Here is a 22775-nt window from a genome sequence, read left to right on the forward strand (position 1 = left end):
GGAGCAGTGAGTGTGCTGCAGCAATTTGATAGTGACAACCCCTTTATTATTTCAAAACATATGCTATGCACATATTACTTAAGAACTATTAGGAATATTTAACAAAAAAATTAATATGACAAATTGACACATATTATTCTAGGTATTTAGTGAATAAGTTCTATCACCGTTTTAAGAATTCATAAATATATCTCAAAGAGGAAACTGCAACAATAGCATAGAGAACATGAAACCATGCGTGGCAGACAGCAGCAGCTGTGTGCCTACCCAGCATCTGTTCTTCCTCTTTCTATTATTTTGTTTGGAGAAACAAATGGCCAGCTAAAAAGCTATTGAGTTCCTAAGCCTCCCTGGTAGTAAGGAGTGGTTGCTTTTGGTGAAAGTATGCTGGATATTTCTGGAAAAGTTTATCTTCTTTTTTCTTCTTCCTGCCTGGAATGTGGATCTGGAGGTAGAGAGGTCACCTGTGAAAGTCACACCCTAAAGATGGAGAGGCAGAAAGAGATCTGGGAGCTGGGACCCAGGTTTCATGTGTCTTTTTCAGCCTGGGGTAGTGTGAGAAGGCTTCTCTAATGGCTTAAAATTTGAACTGAGAACTAAATGATAAAATGAGGCAATCCTGCTGGATTTTGGGGAATGAACCTTCGGGCACTTGATGGATAGGGAGAGGTCAGTGTGGCTGTAGTGGAGGAGGTGAGGCCACAGAGGGAGACAGATGTCTATGCAGAGGGTTCTGGTTTTATGCTGGTTACAATTGAAGGGTGTTTATTTTTTAAAGAGCTTGGAAATGGTTTCTTTTTCTTTTCTTTTTTAAATATATTTTTATTGGTTTCAGAGAGAAAGGGAGAGGGAAAGAGAGACAGAAATATCAATGATGAGAGAGAAACATTGATCAGCTGCCTTCTGAACACCCCCTACTGGGGATGGAGCCCGCAACCCTTGACTGGAACCCAACCCGGCACCTTTTAGTCTGCAGGCTGACACTCTATCCACTGGGCCCAATCAGCTAGAGCACAATTGAAGGGTTTTAAGTGGTAGTGACAAGATGTGATTTCAACTTCAGAAAGATCTTTGGCTTCTCTGAGGAGGGATGGAGTTGGGGTGGAGGAAACAGTGAAAGCAGAGTCTAGTTACAAGGTATTTGCAGAAGGGAGTCTGGGTGAGAGACCTGGAGGCCTAGACTTGTGATGGGAGTGGAAAAATTCAGGAGAGACTGCAGAGGTTGAGACAATAGTACAACTTGCTGATGGAGTTGATGCAAAGTGAGAGAGAGAGAGAGAGAAATCCAAACGAATCCTAGGTTTTAGCCTGAACAGCTGGATAGATGGGGTAACCTTAACTGAGACATGGAACACTTCAAGTAGAGTCCATTTGGGTTTGGTAAAAACCCGTGGTTCAGTTTTGACCATCTTAACCTGGAAGTGCCTTTTAGACTTACAAGTAGAGAGGTTGGGAAGACAGATGATGACCCAGGAAGCTTAGGAGAGTGTCCTTTCTAAAGAAAACTGGACATGTGACCCTGTTACCATGGACACAGAAAAGTGGATTCAAGGAAGCCTAGGTAAGTACATGATGCAGCCCGGCATTGAAGTCTGGCCAAATAAGGACTTCAGCAACACTGGACTCAATCCAATCCTTTCTCTTTCAGAGTGTGAATGCACAACACATGGAAAACGTATACAGTTTTTGTAGGAGCAGGATCTTATGGAGAGAAGACACAACAAAAGCCATGAGGGCAGCAGAAATCATGAGATTGGGAGAAGAGATAATTAGTGGTTGGAGAAGCCAATGGTAGAATAGGACACTAGAGCCAGGAGCAACAGAAAATCCTGTTACCAGAGCTGTTTCTCCCCTGAACAACTTTCTTATTTCCAAAAAAGTCCCCACTATGTGTGGTTCATACTATTTCTTCAAATATTTCTCCTGTTCTTTTCTCTCTCTTTTCCTTCTGTTATTCCCAATAGGCAGGCGTGTGTTACACCTCTTGTAGTTGTCCCACAGTCTTGGATATTCTGTTCTCTCTTTTTCAGTCTGTTCTCCTAGCTTTTCAGTTTTGGAATATTCTACTGACATAGCCTCAAGCATAGAGATTGAGCTAGGCATCCACCCCATCAAATGCATTCTTCGTTTCTGTTACTGGTTTATCGCTAGTATGTCTATTTGGTTCTCTCTTAGGATTTCCACCTCTCTGCTGACATTGCCACCTGTTCTTACAGGCTGCCTACTTTATCCAGGAGAGCCCTTAGCATATTCATCATAACTGTTTTACATTCCTGGTCTGATTATTCCAACATCGTGGCCATATCTGAGACGGTTCTGATCCTGGCTCTGTCTCTCCAAACTGTGCCTTTTGCCTCTTAGTATGCTTTGTAACTTTTGTTGAAAGCCAGGCATGGTATAACAGGTAAAGGAACTCTCGGAGGGGAAGCATTCTAGTCTTTTAGTGAGCCTGGGCCACTGGGCTGTGAACTGCACCAGTGCTTCTCAGTCCACTCCAAACCCTTAAGGTGGGCCAAGATGGCTAGAAGAGGCTGGAGTTGGGTATTTCCCTTCTCCCAGGTTGGTTAGGCTCTGATAACACCCCAATAGGCGAGGCCCTGGTAAAATGCTTTCTCCTGAGGGCAGGCCTTGCTAAGAACAGAATGCTCTGGTGTATTTCAAAATGATTCCTTTCCCCCCAACCCCTCTCAGAAGTATGAGGGGATTTTCTTCTGTGAGGATCTAGTTGTGCTCCTGAAAGCAAAACTCCCAATAGTGTGGGTCTCCTCTATGACTGTCTCTCCAATTTGGGGCGGCGGGGAGGGGGAGGGCCAGCGGCTTGTCCTGTGACCTTACTTCTCTGATGACTCAACACACAGAATGGTTTGAGTTAGTCATTTTAAAAAAACGGATTTCTAACATTTATAAGCCAACAAATTTAACATTAATACTGACAAATAACCCTTAAGGAGAGCTGCTGATTTCTCAGTGTGTTTAGCTTTCTATTTGTTGTTAAGATGGAGTGACGACTTCCAACCTCCTTTAGCTGCTGGACTGGAAACTGGAACCTCTGGTTAGAACAGCTTCAGATAGTGCTGGTTCCCCATGTGCCCCTGTAATAAACCACCGCTCTCTGACATAACCTGGGCCCAACACACACAGGGCCGTTCTTTTTTCCACTCTTTACGAGTTCTGTTTCCTCAGAGATGCTGTCCTTTCCCACCAGTCTTGTAATTGAATCACTGAATGATGCAGCAGCTTAACCTCACAGGGAGCTCATTAAAACCACAGAGTTCTCAGACAGAGTTTCACCAAAATATTCTCTAAAAGGCTACAAACAACCCCAAATACCTTAGAAAACAGCTCTTTATTAGCCACAATTACTATACCTGCTATCTCTCTCTGGGATTTCCTTAATAGCGATTCTGACTTGGTTGCTCAGGTCTCGACCTGCATAGACTATCCCGTAAGTGCCTTTTCCTAAAACGACTCTGTCACCATTTTCGTCATATTCATAGTCATACTACAAAAGGAAAAATGGAGAGAGAATATTGAAACATTAGTTGCATTCTACATTTTTAACATCAACTTTTTCCAAGAGCATTTTTCCTTATTTTAGCAGATGGCTATACAAGGGAAACAATAAGATAAAATTCGAAAAAAGCAGCTTTAAGAACCAAAAAATAGACATTCGCAATATAAACCAGATTGTGTGCTCATGTTTTCACAGCTGGTACAAATACAGTGGGGACTATGTATTTAATCCGTAAGAGTTTTTTTCAAAAGCCCACTTGGATTCTTTTACCCACTAAATCCTGTTTTTCACTGACTCTAGAGATAAGTATGATTAGTATCAATACCTATCACATCTAATTAATCTTTCTTTTGTTTTTCAGCTTCTGGTGCTATTAAAGTATTTCACACTCTACCAGGAGAATAAAACCACTGAAAGGCTTTGGGTAAGAAGAAAAATTTGAGGTCTTACTAGTTTGCCTGGCCCATAGAGGACAGAGAATTATCTACATGGTGGTCAGGAAAAGTAGAACAGAGCTGGGCCAAGAGCCAAGGGAAGGCAGGGCATGTTAAATGACAAAAATGGAGAAAAAGAGGAGCAGCAGGGAAAGGAATGTTTTAAAAAAAAATAAAAGGTAGAATTACACTGCTTATGTATTTTGCATTTTATTTCTATGGCAATAGGCAAGCAAATCGGGTTGTTGCTAAGGGAAACGGCTGCATTTTGAAGCAACAATGGGAATACTTCTGGAATCATCCCTCTATTGTTGCCTGCCCAAAGCAATCTAAACTGGTGCTGGAAAGAGAATCAGCCTAGGACGGCAAATGACAAAGTGGTGATGCACGTAGTCCTTGCATGGTCAAGGGACCGACAGTAAAGCAACCTTCGAAAAAGCCATGCATTTCCCTCTGTACTTTATCACATCAACGGAGTGGTCACCTCAACGACCCTAATAGTACCTTTGCTAATTTTCAGTATCGCCTTCTTATAAAGAAATATGAAAAACAGAAATCACTATTAATAATATCAATAAAATGCTAAAAATGCTGCAGGTGCACATATAAGGTTTGATTGATCTCTCCTCCCTCAGATCTTTACTCAACTATCACCTTGTCAGGGAGTCTTCCCTGGCTGCCTTGTCTAAAACTGCACACCCCATTACTTGCTTTTTCTCCAAACATCCTACAAGTTTTACTTATTCATGTTGTTTATTGTTCACTAGAATGTAAGCTCAATGAGGGATGTTCCTCTGTTGTTCTCTGCTGTGTCCCCAGCACCTAGAACAGTGCCTACCACATAGTAGGTGTCCAATAAATATTTGAGTGAATTGATGAGATACACTTGGACACACAAATGTGGTATGACAATTATTTTAAGCTGAATGAAAACATCTAAGTAAGTAGCAGCTGCAGAAAAATCCTTATCTAAACTTCTTGTGCTGACTTAAGCAAAGTCTCTTGAAAATACAGCTGCCATAACCTCTCTCTGGGAGGTTTAGGACCACTCAAACCTGGATGAGAAATTACAAAGACATAACCTTTCCAAAAGCATCTGTGCCTTCCACTTGCTTCTACTTAGTTTCCCGCCACGTGCTTTCTTTCCCTTGAAGTCCTATTAAGGATTTTTCTTGGTAAAATAAATAAACTCTTAACTCTAGCTGTTCAGGAGCCACTTCTTTGTATGTTCCCATATACATGAATAAACTTTATCTTTTCTCCTGTTAATGTGTCTTTTGCCAGTTAATTTGCAGGTCCCCATCAGTGAACCTAAGTTGGTAGAGGAAAAACTTTCCTTCTGCCAACAGAATGAATGATTGGGTAACAAATTGACACTCATATCATATAACACTCTAAGTGACATATTTGCTCAGACAGAGTGGTAACTGGGTATTGAGCTTTAGATATGAATCAAAATAGATAGAAAAAGGATGCTTTAGAAACTTGATGATTCCGAATTGATTTAAATGAATTCTAAACTGTAATTCACTGTTTGTGAGGCAAATAATCAGGAAAGGAGATGGTAAGGTATTTCATCATCCTGCAGATGTTTGAGTCAAAGGAAAACCTTCCTTGTATCTCACTTGTCCCCACTCCATTCCAAAAGGGGTCACCTTTCCCTTTATGCACACTGGCAACTATGTATAAACAGGTGCACAGGGCCAGCTGCCATGACTGTCTCAGGCTTGTTTCAATCATAAGCTCATTTTGATAAAAAAGTGAGGTGAAAATGCAGAAAAAGAAGGATGTTGGGGGAAAAGAGAGGGAAGAAAGGAGGTGGGGGAGAGAGAGAGGAGGGACAGATGGAGGGAGAATATATCTATGTGTTTGGGAGAGGAGTGAAGAGGGAGACACAACATATTTTGTATTGAGCACCAGAAGTATCTTGGTAATTTTTTTTTCCAAGGAAATAAGAAAAGGAGATGAAAAGAGAATGGGTTGATAATGGCCGGATTATGGTATTCAGCTTGATTATGGTATTCATTCTTTCATTGATTTAACATTGATTAAACAACCTTCAAGCCAATTTACCAGCATTTATTCTGCCCCCTTCAATCCATATACTCCTCCCCTCAGTTTGAGATACTGTTTAAACAATTCTGGTTTTGTCATACCCACACCCAGCTTCAAACTTTTCAAAGCCTTCTGACTGTACTTCTGCTTGGATACCTGGCACCACATGAAACTATGTGATTAAAAAAGGTAGAACCTTGGCCAGGTGGCTCAGTTGGTTGGAGTGTCGTTCCGTGTACCAAAAGATTGTGAGTTTGATTCCCAGTTAGGACACCTACCTAGATTGCAGGTTTGATCCCCAGTTAGGTTGTGTACAGGAGATAGCCGATCTCTCTCTCTCTCTCTCTCTCTCTCTCTCTCTCTCACACACACACACACACACACACACATATCCTCAGGTGAGAATTATTTTAAAAAAGGGGATAGAGCCATGATCTAGCCTTGGGATGTTAAGAGTTCAGTGCAGACTACCGAATTGCAATGCAATAAGAAGAGCTAGGGCAGAGGAGTAGGTAAAAATGTTATGAGAGTAGAGCAAAGTGAGAAGAGGTGTTGAAAACTGATTCAAAGAAAAAAATGACACGAATTGGATCTCAAAAAATTAGGATGCACCCAATCAAGTGGGACAGAGCAGAAAAAGCATGTGGAGTTGGGCATCTGCATGTCAAGCCCAAAGACAGGCTGTCTGGAAAACAGAAAAGAATTTGGCACTGCCATACTGTAGGGTGCAAAGGAAAGGGTAAGGTATAGCCAGACAGTTAAGAACATCGTTATAATTAGGGGAGTCACAGGATTAAATCCACATGAGAGATCTGTCTGCTGATGACAGAGACGTTTATTAACAGAGGAAAGAGATTAGGCCCTGAGATGGGGGAGTGATAGAATGAAATGAAGGGGCTGGAGGAAAGACTGGGTGTGGGGGTAAGACAGGCTGGAGTGGCAGTTTCTCTGAGATGTCTGGTTTGGGTTACTGGGCAGATGTCCTGTTCTTAGTGAAGCTATGGATGGCTGGGAGAACAAAAATGGGGACCACAGTTGATAAGTGTTAGAACCCTTATGATTAACTGTAATCTAATCAATGATGAACTGTGTTCAATTGTTCAGTGATTTCAATATAAACATTAATACATTAAATTATTTACAATATGGGTTCATAACCCTTTCATGTCAAAATACAGCCTTGAGTCAAAAAACATGGCTTGGAATCAAAAGAAGTTGTTTCTCTTTCTGTTTAAAAATAGAAAAGTCCTCCCAAAGTGATATTTAGCTATATTTGAAAAACCTTGTACAGTCTGTACTAATCTTGAAAATTATAAAATACTTGAGCTAAGAAAGGATATTTAAGATCTTCTTGTTCAACTCTCATGTAAGGAATGAGATCATCTCAGCCCAGTGGGAGTATAAATTTTGTCCAAAGTTATAAAACTGACTGTTTGCAAAGTTAAAACCAGAACTCAAGGTTCCTGTTCCAGCACGGGGATCTCACAAGAGCCAGGTATGATCAGAGGGGGTTCTGACCATGACCCAAAGAGGCTAAATCTCTCCCACAATTGGATTGCTTCAAAGAAAGCTGACTATTCAAATCAAAAATAAAAGCAAATATTAACTTGGGCTTTGAATGAAAAGTTTTCAAACATCAAAAATTCGAAGGATTAGCTTCAAATTTGTGGCTTACAGGACCACATTAATAGCTAATATTCGCTGAATGTTGACACCACTCTAAGTGAAGTTAAAAACATTAAAAAATGTCTGACTTTTCCAACATTTTAATTTTGTTTTGGGCCCAGGAACCTAAAAAGCTTCAGGAATTATATTGAAACAATTTAAATTCTATCTCAAATTGAAGTAAAGATCAGATAATAATTATTCAGCATAAAAACCTTAATCAGCAAAGCAATCTTTCCTGTTTACACTGAAAGGAATGGGAAGTGGAGGAATTATTTTCGGTACGTCATTTACAGGCTGAAGTTCGAGTTTAGTTTACAGTAATGAAATTAGCTCATTTTAACAAAATATTCAGAATACTGAAAAAATAATTTTAATTAAGAAGGTTGAAAGCATCTAAGAAATGTAATAAAAGATATAATAGAATTATCATAAATTATGCAAAAAATATAAATTAAGGCTGTTTAATAACTCATATGGTAAAGTGCCCTGGCCAGGAAGGGTACTGAGTGAGAGGGAGGGCCAAGGCAGGGCTCATTGTCTTCACAGCCCAGAACATCACTGGGTCCTTTCATTAACGTTATGCTGATAGAACACCCACGAAAAGAATGCCAGCAATATCAAGAGTTGTGGCATCATGGCCAACTAAGCCAAAATACTTAAAACAAGTATGTGTGAATTTACTGTACAGACTATCCAGATCGTTGGGAATACTGCAGAAGCCATTCTACGTCACAGATTTGAAATTTTTCTGATGGAATGCAAAGGATAGAAGTCATATGCCCCTCCCCCACAACACTCTCTCTTCCTCAGTAAAGCTTAAAATAGTTCACTTTTTAAAACCAGTCACGGAGAAACTTAGGTAAAATTAACATGGAAACCTAAGTCATTACCTCCAGGGAGTCACCTTCACAGTCTCCTTCCTCCACACCTCTCCCCTTCTCTTCGGTAATGTTGTTCACCATTTCAAAAAACCTACGATGGAAGTTGGAATGTGGTCACTCATAATACATAAAACAAGTATGTTCCAAAGTGATTTCAGAGCAAAAAAAAAAATAGGAGCTAAGAATGTCAGGCAATAAAAACAATCATCAGTATCAGAGTGAAAATATGATTTTTCAAAAAGAAAACAGGTTGGTAGGCTCTTCCAGAAATTTCCAACCTCATGCCCCACTTCATGTAGACAGTACTATATACATAGTATAGAATTAGAACAGTGAGGCTAGACAAGGTCATAGAAATGACAAGGTTAGGAAAGTGGACTTGGATATCAGACCAAGACTGCTAGTATTTGTATGATTAAGCTCCTCCAACTCAGACTCATCCCTTAATTATAAAATGGGGGATATACTTATCAGTCTCTTATGTGGTTGTGAAGATGACTTGAGGTATACCTGTAAAGTGCTTACTTAGCATAGTGCACTCATTAAAATGAGCTATTATTGTTTTGCTGCTGTTGATGTTTTATTTAAATGGGACCTAAAGTAATACCCATATTCTAGAATAGTGTCTCTAAATTCTGAGGTGACTATTTGATACAGTGTTGGCCACTACAACACTTGATCTCAGTGACTCAAATCTTTTGCCTGAGCACCTCAATATCATAGATATAGTCTGCAAAACACTAATGTGAACCAGGAGCAGGCGAGCTTATATGTTTGTGACAGAAGCCACCTCGCTGTTGGTGACATTTTCTTCAGGAGCTCTTCTTATAAAGTTTTCTTTTTTCTGGAGGCCAACTCAGAGCCAAGAAAAATAATTACAAGCGAGAAACAGATTTTCCCCGTGGAACACTAGCCGTGCTATCCGTTCCAAGGGGATGCCAATGGTCTCCAGACATACAGTAAGGGAGGCACTGTGAACAGGTACTGTGAGAGCTGATGCTCTCACGGGCAGGTCATGCTGCGCACTGCCAGTCCAAGGGAAGAACAGGTTACCTGCCAGATAGAACCTTTCTTCTATCTCTATACCAATGAGATGATAGAAAATATGTATTGGTCTGCCCCCAGTTCCTGGCACAGAGCTCCTAAAACCCTTGTAGTTTTCTAAGTGATAAGAACACTGCAGGCATCTCTTGTTCTAATATTTGGTCTTTGACCCCCATCCCTGGCACAGGGCTCCTAAAACCCTTGAACAATCCCTAAGTGATAAGAGAAATGGCAGCATCTTTTGTTCTAGCGCAGTGGTTCTCAACCTTCCTAATGCCGCGACCCTTTAATACAGTTCCTTATGTTGTGGTGACCCCCAACCATAAAATTATTTTCCTTGCTACTTCATAACTGTAATTTTGCTACTATTATGAATAGTAATGTAAATATCTGATATTCAGGATGTATTTTCATTGTTACAAATTGAACATAATTAAAGCATAGTGATTAATCACAAAAACAATATGTAATTGTATGTTTTCCGATGGTCTTAGACGACCCCTGTGAAAGGGTCATTTGACCCCCAAGGGGTCACGACCCACAGGTTGAGAACCCCTGTTCTAACGAGACTTTGCATGGGCACCTGGATGGGGGCTGGTCACAAGAAAGAACAGGCCATAATTAGGAACTTGGACTTCTTAGCTTCACCCTCCATCCTCCATAGAGGGAGAAAGGGGCTAAAAATAATGAATGATCATGTCTATGTGATAAAGCCTCCATGAAACTCCAATAGTACAGGGTTCAAGGAGCTTCCAGACTAGCAAATACATTGCTGTCAGGAAAGTAACACACTGGCACTCCATGGGGACAGATGTTCCTGTGCTTTGGGACCCTTCCGGACCTTGCCCTACATATCTTTTCATTTACCTATTTGTTCATCTGTACCCGGTATCACATCCTTCCATTAAACTGGTAAACGCAAGTATTTCCCTGAGTTCTGTGTTCTGCTCTAGCAAACCAATCAAATCCAAGCAGGAGCCATTGGAACCTCTGATCTATAGCCAGTTGGTCAGAAGCACAGGTGAGATCCCCTGGGCTTGCGACTGGCATCTACAGTGGGGGCAGAAAGTCTCATGGGACTGAGCCTTTAACCTGTGGGATCAGACACTTTCTCCAGACAGATATTGTTAGAAATGAATTAAATTGCAGGATACTCAGCTGGTGCCACAGAGAATAACTTGTTGGTGATCAGAAATGTCAGAAATAAAGTGATTTGTTAAAGGGAGCCCCCAAAATTCTGATAAACATACCACATAATTATAAAATATTAGCCCAAATAAAATATTTACATAGACTTGAATTCTTTTCAGAAGCTATATGTTCACTCATTAATTAAAAATAATGATCAGGCAAGAACAATCTTTTTTACACAAACCATGACTAATACGTACTTTTTGCAATGAAGTTCGGTACAGAAATAGATTTGGAAATCATCAGAATTGTGAAGCACATAAAGAAAACAGCATCGTTCTTCAAACTTAGAAATACTGAAACAAACAGAGAGAATTATTCAGGGAAATCCCAATACTTCAGGAACTGTCATGAAAAATAAATACTTTTTTTTATCTGGTCCCAATTATAAAATCAATGTTGTTTATGACAAAAAGTTAAAAATAGTACTTTAAAAAGTAGTATTTCCTGTACCACAAGACTAAAATTACTGAATTTTCTGAGAATTGTCTTCCTCCTTATGTCTGTAAGACAGAGTTGCTCTAGGGCAGTGATGGCAAACCTTTTGAGCTCGGCGTGTCAGCATTTTGAAAAACCCTAACTTAACTATGGTGCTGTGTCACATATAGAAATTTTTTGATATTTGCAACCATAGTAAAACAAAGACTTACATTTTTGATATTTATTTTATATATTTAAATGCCATTTAACAAAGAAAAATCAACCAAAAAAATGAGTTCGCGTGTCGTAGGTTCGCCATCACTGCTCTAGGGTTTGGTGCGCACACAGAAGCTGTGTCCCTCCACCTCAGCCTGAGAAAGGTGTCCTGCCCTCTGCAGCGCTGACCCCGTGCCAGGAGGACCAGCCTAAGTGTCCACTGGCTGACTGACCTTGGTGCTCTGCTTCTCTGATGTCTGCAGAACAACAAAATGCTTCCTAAGCTAGAAGGGCAATGTGTGGAGGCAGGAAAAGCACCTCCTTAGTTGTAGAGATTTTACAGAAAGGAAGCAGCTGTGGAACATCACTTGGTTTGGACCAAGCAAGTGGCTTCCTTCACAGCAATTAGAACAGTTTTGAGATTACCAGTCAGGCCATGCAGTTTTACACCAAGGGTTGGCAAATACATTCTGTAATGGGCCAGAGAGTAAATATTTCAGGTTTTGTGGGCCAAATTACTCAATTTTGCTGTTGGAGCAGATTTAGACAATACACAATGAACAAGGCTGAGTTCCAATAAAACTTTATTTACAAAAACAAGTGGTGGGCCATATTTGGCCTGGGGGGGTGTAGTTTGCTAATCCCTATTTTATGCCTTTGCATCTGCTGTTCCTTCAGTTCAGAATGCACATTATTTTTTACTTTTAAAATAAATTCTACTCATCATTTAAGACCAAGCTTAGACCTTACTCCCTTCCCTACTTCTGTCTTATATAGAAAGACTTCCTTTTGCACCTCTTTTCTTTGAACATAGTTCTATCACTGCTCATCTCACTCTGCATTATCACTAATTGTGAAGTGTCTGTTCCCCTGCTGCACCTAGAGCTCTTAGAGAGCAGAGCTGAGGTCTTAGTGTTTTGTATTCTTATGAAATAGAACTCAACATTTGACACACAGTTGGTGCTCAATAAATGCCCACTGACTGAGCTGAGAAAGTTCTGAGGTGATGTAAGACAAACTGCTGAAGTAGTTGGATTTTCTTCTATAACTTCTCATCTCTTTATAGAGGAGAAAACCCAGGAGATTAGCTTTCTTTGAAGTCACACACTGGAACTCACATTTCCCAATATATACGCCAGCAGTAGCCTCATGTAAGCATTCTGTGTATATGTGTAAAGCACAACAAAGGTTATGTAGCGATGCCATGCCTAGTTAAAGAAAACTAATTCATTGGAAAATAGATATGATAAAGTGAAATGTATGTTTACCATACTAAGTGGATTGCTTAAAAATGCAGCTATAAATAATGAGTGTTTTACTAATGACCTGTTTTAAAAATCAAATATTAAGAGTATAAAGCTTTAGTTGAGAAGGCATGTATTGGAAAGATATATAATGAGTCAACCCACAATCTTGCATGTTTCTCTTCAGATCATTCATAAGGTAACAGGTGGTATTACCAGGCAAACACCAATTACCAGTTCATGTTCCAACAAAACCAATTACTATTATGCCAACAGCAACAGGGTATTGCATATGTGGCCTTCAGATACTTTTTTCCCCACGTTGCTATTACGTGGGGAGAAAAAGCAGTAATCACAACTAATTTGGTGTAAAATTCTTAAGTGTTGGTCTAGCATGAGTTTCTATAGAACAAGCATTTAAACATCTAATTGGTGGCTCTTCATTCTGAAAAAAAAACAAACAAAAAAACAAAACCAAAACTACATTTCTAAATCCCAGGAAATGGCATTTCCTGAGCCAATGGCATTATGATGCAATGTCAGAACTGAGCCAAAGTGAGGTGAGTCACTCTAATCTCAGAACACTTCATTGATGGTAACCTCAGAAAAAGTTTTTTAAAAAACGAATTCCTTATAACCACACCCCATTAATATGAGCTATGGAACACAATCTGGTAGAAGATGTTTGGGATCCATCTAAGGAGAACTCACTTAGCTCACTTTTATTTATACCTTAATTCTGACCCACAGATCACATTTACCCATCGTCATATTTTAAGTTAGTGACAAGCACAGAGTCAATTCACATAACTCTGAAAGTTTTTGCAAATATTTCAGTCATGGAGATAGTGATTCTAAAGAAGGTTGAGCATTTCATTAATAGAAGGATTGCCGAGGTTCTTTGCATTTTTAAATCATGACTAGAAGTCCTATTCAAGACAGTCATATTCTAGAAAAATGTCTTCCAAGAAAATGAAATACACCAAGGAGACTTACCTCACTCCCCTGATGGAAGAAGCACTAAAGTTCCACTCATGTATACCATTCTAGAATATAAGGAAAGAACAAAAGATGTTCAGTAATCCAAATTAAAATAACACAACAACAGTAATTTTGTTTTATTCTTTTAAAATAAGATACACAGAGTAATTTTCCCTCACGTACAATTCTTCACAAATAAATTACAGTGGAACCTTGGTTCTCGAACTTAATTCAGTCTGGAAGCCTGTTCTTTTTTTTTTTTAATATATTTTATTGATTTTTTACAGAGAGGAAGGGAGAGAGATAGAGAGTTAGAAACATCGATGAGAGAGAAACATCTATCAGCTGCCTCCTGCACATCTCCCACTGGGGATGTGCCCGCAACCCAGGTACATGCCCTTGACCGGAATCGAACCTGGGACCCTTCAGTCCGCAGGCCGACACTCTATCCACTAAGCCAAACCGGTTTTGGCTGGAAGCCTGTTCTTGAAATGACTTATTTGAAAACCAAATCATTTTTCCCATTAGAAATAATGTAAATTGAATTAATCCATTCCAGACTCCAAATTATTCCATTTTAACCTTTACTTATATATAGTGCATGTCGAATGTACTGTTTAATCTGTAAATAAAACACTTTTTTCTTAAATTTATCGGACCACCCCCTACTAGCCTCACATGAATCACTTTTAGCACTTGTTCCAGGGTGTCTTTCAGGAGGTCAGCATGCAGAATCTTCGCTTTTTCACATATCATTCCTTCTGACATGCTATCACCGGCTAACTGCTTTTCGTTTATCCAAATCAACAACAATTTTTCTACCACTTCAATTGCCTGTGATTGCTGTTTTGTGAGCACTTTCACACCCTTAGCAACATCAGCACTCTTGATGGCCAAGAATCTTTATGTTTTAAAATTGTGCTAATTGTCTATTTTGCCAGCAACAAAAGCAAAAAAATCAGGAAAATATTCACAGCACAATTTCCTGAGATGTTAAGAATGCAAGGTTTAGTGATAGACTGATTCATATTTGGGCATTTTCTTCTTTTGTCCCTTGGGAGACGCTTTTTGTCATGTTGTCGCCTGAGAGATGCTTTTTGTTGTCATGCTGAGGTGTCAGCATGAAAGGGTTGTTGGGTCAAGAACCAGTTTTGTTCAACAACTGAGGCATTTTTCTGCAGACAACTTGGCCGAGAACTGAATTGTTTGAGATGGGAGTCATTCAAGAACTGAGGTTTGTATCTGGGTGGAAATTACAATTCATCCTCAAGCCACAAGGGTGATGTTTACTTAATAATTTATTTATTTCAATAAAACACCTCCAGTAGAGTCTAGGAGGATTAGTCTCATTAATTTCTAAAATTTTATTTTTAGCAGATAAACCTAACAAATGTTGTGCATTAATTTTTAAAGATAAAAATCAGTGATCAAGGTTAATTTAAAATTATTATAGTCAACCAGTATTTCTTTTTTGAAAAAAAAAAAACATTAATAAATAAAATCTCGCCGAAACCGGTTTGGCTCAGTGGATAGAGCGTCAGCCTGCGGACTGAAAGGTCCCCGGTTCGATTCCGGTCAAGGGCATGTACCTGGGTTGCGGGCACATCCCCAGTAGGAGATGTGCAAGAGGCAGCTGATCGATGTTTCTCTCTCATCGATGTTTCTAACTCTCTGTCCCTCTCCCTTCTTCTCTGTAAAAAATCAATAAAATATATTTTAAAAAAATAAAATAAATGAAATAAATAAATAAAATCTCTACACGGGTTTGAAGATAACTATTTCTGAATTATCTTTAGTTAATATTTTAAACTAAATAGGTGGTTCTATTTCTTCAGAAAATGGTACAGCAAATACGCATGTGTATACACACATGTACATAATGTCCATCATAGCTAGGGTGTGTTGTCACCTAATTTATGTAAGATTCAATAAACTAATAAAGTTTGAACAGAAAACATTTGATCATATGATAAACACGGATGATTTGCAGGGTCCAGATGAAAAAAACTGCGGGGATTTAATTTCTTGAATTATTACTGAAACTGTTAAAATTAGTATTAAATGCATATCTATCAAAATTAACTAAATTACAAGATGGGTCACATTCCCTATAAAATATATCTGACAAAAATACAGAATTAACCACACATATTTCTGTAGAAATAAAGTAGTTGCTACATGTGTCCAAGTTTAGCAAGTACTATAGAGTAGCCAATTCAGATTGCAAGTCAATTCTTTAAATGTACAACAACCAAGAAAACAAGCTCTTACCCACCTACTTAAAATGCTGCCAGAGGATTGAGGTCTTGGCTGAGCCAATGAAATGGGTAAGAAGCTGTGGCTCTGATGTGGCCCAGAACTCTCCTTCTGGCCAAAGCAACTCAAAAAGCCACAATTTATATTCATAGCAACTAGTTATTTGCTAGGATCATGTAACTCATAATAAAAATAGACTCTGTCAAGCCTAAAGTAGATTTGCTAAAAAACTCGTTTCAATGCACATTAATCAGGTCATGGGGATGTGACCTGAATTACCACAGAGCAAATGTTGCAGTGCACAAAGCCCAGAAAAGACAGAGACCATAGAAAGGGACTCCTGGAAATGTGGTTCTCTGAACCAGAGTGCGCGGGGAGTTAAAATAAAATAGCAGCCTGCAGCTTCAGCTGGTAATTTGGAAATTGCTTCTAAATCCCGTTGGCCTCAGGTGACCTAAGTATATGCGCCCGGGAGCTGCAGCTGTTAACCTGCACACCACTTGCGCACAAGGCAGCCTTAGACATACAGCCTGCACCTCAGTTTCGTCCTAGGGCCACCCCAGGAGAAGGAGGCGGGGTTGAGTGCAGAGCTGATAGGGCAGCGTGCAAACCTGCAATTGAACACAGCAACTGACAGACTCCAACAAGACGGCACTGGTAAAACCTATCTTCCATCAGCCCTGCTCTGGGAGCAGCCAAGGAGAGATTTCCCAGGTTGATTGGGCTGATTTTATAGGAAAGGAGCACAGCATTTTCAGAAAGTTAGGTTCCTGAAAGGTTCAAGTGCTGCCAGGGAACTTTTCCTTTCAGTGGAGTAAAGCCCAGAGCCTGAGCGAGATGAAGGAATCCGGAATAAGGCCTCCCCCCACCTCCCTTGCTAGAGGACTCTCCACATGGAGGAGCTGGTGAGCCACAAAGCCAACAGGTGAGGTAAAAGGCTCCAGGGCCCGTCTGGGAATCAGGGGGAAGGGGACACCAGAGGCAGAGCTGGAGTGATATTTAACACCAACAAGCCCCAAACCAACACTCAACCTTATTTAATCAGCACAAGCACTGTTTTCTGTTAGGTCGGAGAGAGCCCAGGATCGGATACATGCAGACATGTGATGAGACAATGGACCCCCCCTGGAATTTCTCACAGATCTACGTGCCAGGCACAGATACCGGCTTCTTCTCCCTGAATCCACATACCCCCACACAGATGCTGACTCATTCCTGAATACCTTGCTGACCCCCCTGCAGCTGAAGCTTCCTCAACTGAATACCTCAGCTCATGTCCCCGCCCCTCACCCAACCGCAGTATAAAAAAAGCGCCCCCCTCCATGTTGGCGTGAATCCACGTGCCCTGTCTTTGGGGGTACGTGGGTCTCCCGGGGACGCAGAATAAACTTTCCTTTCCTTTCTTTTCTGATTCACTGGACTCTCTATTTCTTGCGCCGCCTCCTGAGCCACTTAACCTAACATTTTCTAGGAACTGCTTGGCCTCAGATCCCATGCCCCAGCCAGGGCAAGAACAGGAGCTAGGAATTAATATTGAGGTAAGGTGGCAGGAATTATATTCTGTGAGACATTACTGGTGCCCTAGGCAATGGCCCTTCCCTCTCTTCTTTGCTAACAAAATATGAATTTTGTTCAGGCTCAGGTGACAATGCTTAGGGACAGTGAAACTGATTAGTCTACATCAGCCATGGTAAGTCCATTTCCCTTGCTGGTGGTTGGTTTAGGCATGGTCACCTGACGCAACTTTTTGTATAAGGAAAGAGCCTGACCCTCCTCATTTGGATTTGGTCTGTGTCAAGTGATGCTAGAGCTGCTATTTAAGACCATGAGTGAAAAGCCAAGAGCATACAGAAAAGCCAACTCAGAATTCTGACACTGTCAAGCCACTGAAATCAGCCCCAGAATGAACCCACCTCAGAAGTTCTTGTAATATGAGATAACATTTCCTTATTATTTAAGCCACTTTTAGTTGGGGGGGTTGTAGTTAAAAGTATCTTTGAGGGATGAGAACATCATATCATCAAAATCTATAGTCCTAGGTAAACATATTCCCCTCATAAATTCCTAGGTCTTCTCAGAGTGGCCATGGGCTGGATGGAGCTGGAGTAAGGTCAGAACATCCTACTCCACTGAGTCCCTGTTGTCTGAGAAGCCATCAGAGAGGATGGGAGTGCTTAATCCCCAAACCTAAACGGAGGGGAATTCTAAATAACAAGCATTTAAAGTATCTTGCAAATAACTTCTCTGTTCCTCAATCTAGGTTTTTCTTTCATGGGCGCATGCAGACTTTCTTTCTTCAAGTACTAACTTACTTACTTTAAGCAGTAACCATCTATTGAACAAAGGGAGAACAGTTAAAAGATTGGAATTTCAATTAATTTTGCCCCTGAATGTAGAGTAACTCTCGGAGAGTCCCTGAACTCTTGGGAATTGGGGTAATGATCTTCAAGTTTTTAAAGTTGCAAAATGAGGTTAAATACTAGCTCACGTAACTGTTCATTCCAGAGTTAGAATGAAAACATTGAGAGAGGAAGTAACGAAATAAATATGATAGATGAAAAGCAACATTCTCTGTTATTCTACTTCTAGAAAAAAAAATTTAAACATTCCATGACAAAAACAACCCATTTCCTGCTTAACATAAGATGTATTAAACCTGTTACTTATCTGTTATTTAATTATAGTTATTACAGTTGCTTTAGACTAACAATAACAAAGTGATCTTATTTTTATTGCTTGTCCTCATTCCAATTGTAGCACTTCTGTTTTAAAAAACAGAGAAAATGGCAGTGCTAATGAATGGATAAAACTAGGGTTTGCACAGAAATTGGCTGATTCAAAACAGAAACTAAATGATTTAAGAAAGCTTAAATTTTGAACAAGAAGAATTTTTAGCACTAAAGGTAACAGGAAATGAGCAATATGCAAATGCAGAAATTCTTCTTGATCAAAAGATAAGAAAAAACAATTGACAATAAAACCTTTAATCCTTCATGCATTCACTTCTATCCTAATATGTTTATTTCTTAGCATAACATAAAAACTGTCTCTACAATTGTTGCAAAACGTAAGAGAATCAATACAAGGCTAACTTTACTGAATGAAGAACCTCCAGAAAGGAAAAATAATGACCACAAGCTAGAAATAGTAGTCATTTTCCAAAATCTTTGGTTTACTTTCTGCTCTTTTTCTGTCTTCCAAATACTTCTGGCTCTCCACTCATTTGCCGGGGCCTTGTTAATTGCTAATTCCTTTAGCCCCATTCTGTTTCCAAGTGTCCTTGGACAACCTTGCTCTTTCCAATCAAGCCTTTGAAAAATCTCCTCTTCCAGATAATGCTTACCTCTCCTAACCTCTTTTAGTTTTGGCGGTTTCAACTGGGTGACTACTCTACTTCTGCCATGTGATATATATCCATATATTTTTAAAAAATGTAAATAAAACAATGGGCACTTTAAAACAATGTTATCAACATGTAAACAGTTTTACTAGTTATTACTAATTTTGTTTCTGGTCAGTTACACTTGGAATAATGCCATCATGGAGCTATAGATCTGAACTTTCACTAACTCCTTCCCTGGGTTTGATTAATTTGCTAGAGCAGACTATAGAACTCAGAAAAACATTTTATTTACTAGATTATTGGGTTATTATAAAAGGATGTAACTCAGGAACAGCCAGATGGAAGAGATGAACAGGGTAAGGCATGTGGGAAGGGTCATGGAGCTCCCGTGCCCTCTCTAAGCGGCCACTCTGCCCACATCTCCATGTGTTCCCGAATCTGGAAGCTCTCTGAACCATGTCCTTATGGGTTTTTACAGAGGCTTCATTACAGAGTCATGATGGATTAAATCACTGGCCAATGGTGGTTGATTCAACCAGCAGCCCCTCCCCTAGCATAAATACATTTTATAATATAATCAAGATATTTCTTCTTAACTAATGCAAATTTTGCTGGAACATATGAATGCTGCAAAGGTATAGTCCTTCACTATTAATACTCATCTTAATAATTGCACAACTTACCTCGTCATCAGGAAGCACGTGCCAAATAGATATTGTTTTTTCCTCAACTTCATTGTTGATAGACAAATACGAAGGTTGATAGATTTTAGTTGGTTCTAATATTAATACCTTGAAAACATAAAACAAAATAAATTAATATTAGTGACTTAGGATTCAAACCATGTACAGCTGACATAACAACAAGGCACTGATTATCGAATGAAGTTCTGGGTCCACCGCTAGAATAAACCATTTAAAGGTCTGACTATTGCCATTCTATGGGTCTTTTGAGTATTTTATGGTCTTATACAACTATGATAAGTTCCAAAATAATACATCACCTTTTATTGCTAAAAAACTTGGAAATAAATTTCTGAAGACCATATATTTGTTTGGCTATCCCCAATCAATCTACTGATAGTACTTTTTAAAAGCTATAATCTTATCAGGCAATACATACTCTATTTCTATAAATGTAAATGTGTCAAAGAAAGGCAGCAATGTGGTAAAACAAATAATTCTGTACAAGGAAAGGAAAAGACTCCATATATAGAATGTCACATACTTAAGGTTTCCTGCTGCCACACCTATGATCAAGATGTATGGTTTTCATACCCATGTAAATGGATTGAGAAATTATTTTGGTTATTATTGAAAGAGTTTACATATAAATTGAAGAAATGGATATAGCTGTATGAAATAAACATATTTTCACACTGACTTCATGATACAACTGATATCTTTAATAATGATGTATTTATAACCTTGTGATAAAAAAAGAAAAAAACTTGCTCTTGTTTTGGAGCTACATGAGGGGTATGTGATAAGTGAGTTGAAAATCTCCATCGAAGGAGTGCATGATATATTATACTATTACTAATATTTCATTTTAGGAGCAAATAACATTAAAATACTACACATGCCCTTATTTCAAAGGTGCTGCAATTATTATCTATTTCGCACAGATGTTTAAAGGCACCTGCCTAGCTCAATTTTCCTATGCAGACTTAAGTAGGAATGTTAAAAATAATCCTATCTTATAAAGAGGGAATATGCTCATTGACTGTCATGCCCTCACAAATGGTGGCACCTACAGCCAATAAAGAGGAATATGCTAATTGACTGCCACGCCCTCAAAGATGGTGGCGCCCACAGCCACAAGATGGCAGTGCCCAGTCCCCTCAGCCCTGCCAGGGCAGCAGGCGTGCAGCACAGCCAGGCCCACCCCCAGGCAGGTTCGGCTACTCCGCGTGACTGCCTCCGGAGTCCCCCAGTCCCCTAAGGCCCCAGCCGCCCAGGGCTGGCCTAAGGCACAGGAAAGCCACGAATGGTGGCTGTCTAGCCACCCAGGGCTGCCCAAGGCTCAGGTAACCAGGGCTGGCGAGGCTTGCGCTGCCGGCAGTGGCAGCAGCAGAGGTGTGATGGGGGCGTTGCCTTCCCCTGATCGCGGGTCGCCTCCCGCCCCTGAGGGCTCCCGGACTCTGAGAGGGGGCAGGCCAGGCTGAGGGACCCCCCCCCCCCCAGTGCATGAATTTTCATGCATTGGGCCTCTAGTAAAAAATAAAGCTAAATGCTTAACTAGCAGAGAAACTGGAATAGTTCTTTCTGCTCCACTGCTTAAAACTCAAGATAATTGCCTTTTTAGAAATGATCTTGTATCAAGCAAGGTTTCCCAAATAAAAGTGAAGGAAAAATCTTTCAGAAGGCTCTGTCAAGAAGGAATTCACAATACATTATAACCTAAAGTGCAGCTTAGACAGAAATCTGGGTTAGAAATTAACTTAGCCATACACTGCAAACCCATTGTATTTATTTTACAATAAACTTATAACAGTATTTAAGCTAAAGTACAGGGAACTAGAGAAAGGGGATTAGAAAAACAAAATTTCTTTACGCTTTACTATAAAACTGTAAGGGCATAAAGAATTCTTGGTCAGGATCTAGTTATGAAAATAAGATAGAATATACCATAAATAAACAGAGAGTAAGAGCCCAGAGGGGAATATATTCTGACTCAGGAACATACCAGGTAAATCAAGGTCCAAATTCCAATCAACAGAGTTAAGTGGTACTGGTTAATAATGAAAATAAATGTTCAATTTAAGCTTTACAGAAATAGTGCTCTCCAATCTGAGTACCCTAGAGCTTGTGAAATAAAAAGGAATAATACGGAATAAGAGGTGGGTTCCCATCCCAAAATAGCATCCAAGTCACTGCATTGACAAATGAGAACATACCTCACTCCCTAATTACATGGGCACATTATTTAACATTTAGAAAAGCACAGCACCAGGTTCTCTTCTGTCTTCTTAAATTGTGTTTATTGTCTCACATATTCCTAACAAATAAAATCTGAATTATGTGTTCCTGCCTTGAGATAGGGAATAAACACTGGTTGCAATTATTGTCATCTAACATTTGTTAAGCCCTTTGATCTGCCCTGGAAATGACAAAACATGGGGAATTTGTAGCATTTTGGAGGCCACTGAAAAGTTGAGAAAAGACACTCCCCCTCCCCCCCAAAAAAGAGGCAATTTAATAAAACCATCATGATTCAACTCACTCCATAGTATACACATTTTTGCTTTTAGTTTCTAGTCTTTTATACTGGTTAACACTACAGTCAACTGCTAACTTTATGTATCTGAAGTGGGAACAAAGACAGCAAGGCCTATAAACTATAAAAAGTAGACATTTAACTGCATTATCACGCTCCACTTCCTCTCTCCTGACATTAGTTGATGGGTTGATGGTCACCTAACTTTTTAATGTAGGAAGGAAAGAAAATATACACCGAAGAGAGGTGAGAGAAAAAAAATAAATTGAACTGAACCTAAATAATAATAAATGATGGAACCATTAAAAT

General features: G+C 39.6%; 1 protein-coding gene across 1 annotated transcript in view; it reads right to left on the minus strand.

Annotated features, from left to right (window-relative positions):
* MAP3K5 (mitogen-activated protein kinase kinase kinase 5) overlaps positions 1–22775 on the minus strand; it is a 170038-nt gene that overhangs the window by 46327 nt on the left and 100936 nt on the right. The window contains exons 12-16 of the mRNA XM_005859126.2: positions 19931–20038; positions 13664–13713; positions 10988–11083; positions 8562–8643; positions 3369–3502 (exon numbers count right to left, since the gene is read on the minus strand). Coding sequence (XP_005859188.1) covers positions 3369–3502; positions 8562–8643; positions 10988–11083; positions 13664–13713; positions 19931–20038 — 470 coding nt within the window. The remainder of the gene's footprint in view (positions 1–3368; positions 3503–8561; positions 8644–10987; positions 11084–13663; positions 13714–19930; positions 20039–22775) is intronic.

The sequence above is a fragment of the Myotis brandtii genome, unplaced genomic scaffold (assembly GCF_000412655.1).
Source record: "Myotis brandtii unplaced genomic scaffold, ASM41265v1 scaffold123, whole genome shotgun sequence".
NCBI lineage: Eukaryota > Metazoa > Chordata > Mammalia > Chiroptera > Vespertilionidae > Myotis > Myotis brandtii.